This window comes from Notothenia coriiceps, unplaced genomic scaffold, assembly GCF_000735185.1.
Source record: "Notothenia coriiceps isolate Sejong01 unplaced genomic scaffold, NC01 NC01_scaffold00006705, whole genome shotgun sequence".
Classification (NCBI taxonomy): domain Eukaryota; kingdom Metazoa; phylum Chordata; class Actinopteri; order Perciformes; family Nototheniidae; genus Notothenia; species Notothenia coriiceps.
In genome coordinates, this window is record NW_011339406.1 from 1 (window position 1) to 3,731 (window position 3,731).

A 3,731-nucleotide genomic window follows, 5' to 3' on the forward strand; every position below is an offset into this window, starting at 1 on the left:
TAATTCTCCTTTACAACTAGATATCAAACCTTTTTGCCCTTTGACGTTTATGACCAACCTTGACGTCTGTTATCTCCCTTAAGGAGTGGGCTGCTTCAGCCAAAATGTTGCTGTTCCCAGTTTATAACCGTTCAACTCTCGGTCACAAGTGGTTTATGTTTGTGAGAACGCTGGCTTCGAGGCCATAAGGGTCAGACGCAAGTGATTCAGTGTTCCCAGCTGTTTAGTCTATCTCCCCAAATATCTTTGATTACTCTCTCTGAACTAGTTAAAAGGTCCATCGAGAGAGAGGCTCTTCAAAATTGACGTGTCAACCCTCCCATGCAGTCAGAAGCTCTGGCTGTGTGAGTTGTGATGTGAATCCTCCGGCTGATACTCGTAATAAACCATCAGTGTTTGACATCAAAGCTCCTGCGCTCCCCGTTTCTCCTTCATGAGTCGGTGAGTCCCACTGCATTGCTACTGTACACAGAAGATTCCCCCACACTATTAAACAACAAGAAGTGTTTGAGAGGGTGCAAAACTGTCAATGTTTTGACTAATAAAACAGAAACAAAGGACTCAATGATGGCAACACATGAAATTATTTTACAAAATGATTACTTAATTCTGCAGTAACCACATCCAGGTGTAGTTTTAATGTAAAATCACACATAAAGTTGAAGATTCATGCAGGAGAAATTAGAGTTCAGAGTGGTGGATGTATTTAGAGCAGAGGGACTGCATCCTTTTTAGAAAGGTGAAGCACTTCCTGTTTTGTGCAGACGAGAGGAAGCGTTAAACCATCAGAGGCTCAAACATGAACGTCTGGCTTGTCGCTTTGGTCTGCTTCTTCTTCCACAGTGAGTACGCACACTTCATATGTATATCAGTCTCTATTGTTTAGTCTTACTGTTCTTTATATAATCTGCAGTAGGTCAGCTAAAGTTTTCACTGCATTGTTTTGTTGATTGTATCATCTCATATCAGTCCAACAACAGTTTGTTGGTCTCTGTGGTTTAACCATTGACTATATATAAATATAGAGTTTAACATGTTAGCATGAGTCTCTTTTGAAGCATTACAAATGTTTCAAACTGAAATTAGTTGTAGAAAATGTGATTTTACAATGTTATGAATTTTAATTAATTCAAATCCTGATCTTTTTAATTGTAAAACAGGATATGTTATATGTTAAACTGCAGCTGCATACATGAGTACATAACTATTCATTGATCTTCTTTTCAACAGCACAGCGGGATGGAAACAGTGAAAGCGTCGTCCGTACAGGAACTGAAGGAGGAGACATAACAGTTTCATGCCCCTTCTATTTATCCGGAAAGAGGAAGATCTTCTGTAAGGGAGAGTGTGGAAAAGGAGACACTCTGCTCCAAACCACCGCCGACACGGCCCAGAAAGGGAGATACAGCATCAGATTTAAAGAAGGGACTGCTTTTCCGTATTCTAATACAGTTCTGTATGTGGGCATCACAAAGCTGACTAAGTCTGATGCAGGACGGTACAAATGTGGCTTTGGCCGAGTGTTTTCACCGTCATACATGGAGTTTGAGATCAGAGTTGAAGATGGTGAGTCTTTTCTAGATAGGTTCGATTGATCTCTCCCTTGACCGTGGCTGCTCTTCTAAATACCACAATATGTTCAGTGTAACACAATACTCTGAACACTGATCAATGCTCCTTTAAACACGAACATTCATCTGTGAAACATATGGTAACCTCAGACGTCACACACTTCAGTTAATTTAAATGTTGTTGCACCAAACAATTCATATCTTGTGCATTTAGTCATATGATTAGAAATACACTGATACATTTACATTTAAATTCATGTTACTTTCAGTGACATGTTATAGCGCCAAGTTATTTTTACAATCAGTATCTGATTGTCTTTTGTGTTTTCTTTTGTTTCACAGCTCCAACCTCTTCAAAACCAAAAGTGACTCTCGGACCGTTTCCAACATCAGCCTCCACACTGACCATCACTCAGAGTCTGAGCTCCGTACCTTCCTCAGCCTCCCCTGAACGCACCACGCAGCCTCCACAGGGACAGACAGCTTCAGATGGTCACAGTACTTTTAGTTTGTTGTTTGTGTTTATGGACCAGGAAGTATCCGAGTAAACAAAGTGTTCTTCTGCTCTCAGGTGTGGTGCTGTATGTGCGTCTGACTCTGGTCGTCATGTTCCTCGTACTCTCAGCGTCTGTGCTGATATTCTGCAGGAAGAGGGCCAGGAAACACAGAGGTGAGTTCACAGGAAACAAAAGCAATCCTTTGGACCTAATCTTCTGAATGTGATGTATTTTAGAAACTGCTGATGAAGCTGAGTATGTCACAGAGGTGAGTTTGAGTTCATCTCAGTGTTTGTAATGTTTGTGCAAACAGCTGATATTAATACAAACCTGTCCTCACGTCCTGCAGGCTGACAGAGAGTGTGAGGAGGTCAGAGAGGAGGACAGAGGGAGCAGATATCCTCCTGTAGAGATGTCTGGTCTCTCCACTTTCCACTGCAGACACTTCTCAGAAGACAGTAAGCAACACTGAGACATCTTTCTTCTTTTGAGACACATTTAAAAAAATGTGTCTCAAAAATGTGTTCTAAAAATGGTTAAACATCAGTGCATGTTGTAGTATCCTGCTGCCTTCTAAGAAACAGGAACCAAGCCGGTGTAGGGTTATTTTTATAGCCACAAGTTTTAAAGCAAGATAAAATGTTGCATAACTTTTAAACGATTTATATTAAAGGAATTATGTTTTTTTTTAAAAACCACAAAATAAACAAATTAAGAAAAATGGTGATGTGTTCGAAGATGTTTTTTTATAAGAAGTGTCATGAATACAAAATTATAAACACTATTTTTAAATTTTTAAACAAGAAATGTAGTATTTGAAGCTAGTAACCTGGTAGTTTTAAAGTGACGTTTACATGAAGTTACAACCAAGTCCAGTTTTAATGTGAAACATATACTTGAATATAATGGCATGAACAAGTAGAGTTCAGAGTGTTTGGAGGAGGACGCTCATCTTTTACAGAAGTAAAGCAATTCCTGAAGACAGAAGACAGGCACCGTTAAACCATCACATCCTCAAACATGAACGTCAGGCACACTTTGATCTGCCTCCTCCTCCTCAGTGAGTACATTAACTAAATATTTCTATCAGTCTCGCTTTTACTTCTACTTTGTTTTTTGTATTTATATTTGGTCAGTTAAAGTTTGCACTGCACTCTCTGGTGAGTGCATCATCTCATATCAGTCCAAAAACCTGTTGTTGGTTTCTGTGGATTAACACACAGAGTCTCATTTAAAAAAAGTAGTTCATTACAAATATGAGTTAGTCCCTGAAAATATAAACAAGCCTTTGTGTTTCCGCTCGACAATCTGCAATCAACCATTGTTCTTCTGTACTGCTTCTTTGGGTTTATAGTTGCTTCTTGCTTTGTTTAGTCTGTTGATTAGTAACGTTATTTTCTTTATCATCAGACCGGCGGTAGTAGAGTAATAACCACGAGTTGCAACCACAATATATCTTTGCAGTAATTTCAGTTCCTCAATGCCTTTCTTTCATTACTTACACTCACTAACCCACTTAGTTCATTTTATTAAAACCAGTAACAAACGCATCATCATTTTTAACATGCAAAGAGACGACCAGTCATTTTCACGAGAAGTGCAACATTTTGAAATTATAAAACCTTATTTGCAGACATTATTATGACATTTTGATACATTTTAT

The 3,731-nt window shown here is 38.8% G+C and overlaps 1 protein-coding gene across 2 annotated transcripts; it reads left to right on the forward strand.

The window, feature by feature from the left end:
- Positions 1-703: 703 nt before the first annotated feature.
- On the forward strand, positions 704-2,789 carry LOC104943751 (uncharacterized). Of its 2 annotated transcripts, XM_010769216.1 has the most exons (6): positions 704-842; positions 1,231-1,566; positions 1,914-2,063; positions 2,143-2,241; positions 2,305-2,336; positions 2,418-2,707. In XM_010769216.1, exons 1-6 carry the CDS (start codon positions 800-802, stop codon positions 2,538-2,540), a joined length of 783 nt encoding a protein of 260 aa, XP_010767518.1. In that variant the 5' UTR covers positions 704-799; the 3' UTR covers positions 2,541-2,707. The 2 variants fall into 2 exon arrangements, with proteins under 2 accessions (XP_010767518.1, XP_010767519.1); XM_010769217.1 differs by lacking the exon at positions 2,305-2,336 and having other exon boundaries at positions 2,418-2,789.
- Positions 2,790-3,731: the final 942 nt, after the last annotated feature.

What these genes read in the sequence shown, in the direction of transcription:
- LOC104943751 (XM_010769216.1), top strand. Translation starts at nt 800, where the DNA reads ATGAACGTCTGGCTTGTCGCTTTGGTCTGCTTCTTCTTCCACA. An exon ending in GAGGGCCAGGAAACACAGAG is followed by an intron (nt 2,242 to 2,304) that starts GTGAGTTCACAG and finishes GATGTATTTTAG; the next exon opens with AAACTGCTGATGAAGCTGAG. An exon ending in AAGCTGAGTATGTCACAGAG is followed by an intron (nt 2,337 to 2,417) that starts GTGAGTTTGAGT and finishes CACGTCCTGCAG; the next exon opens with GCTGACAGAGAGTGTGAGGA.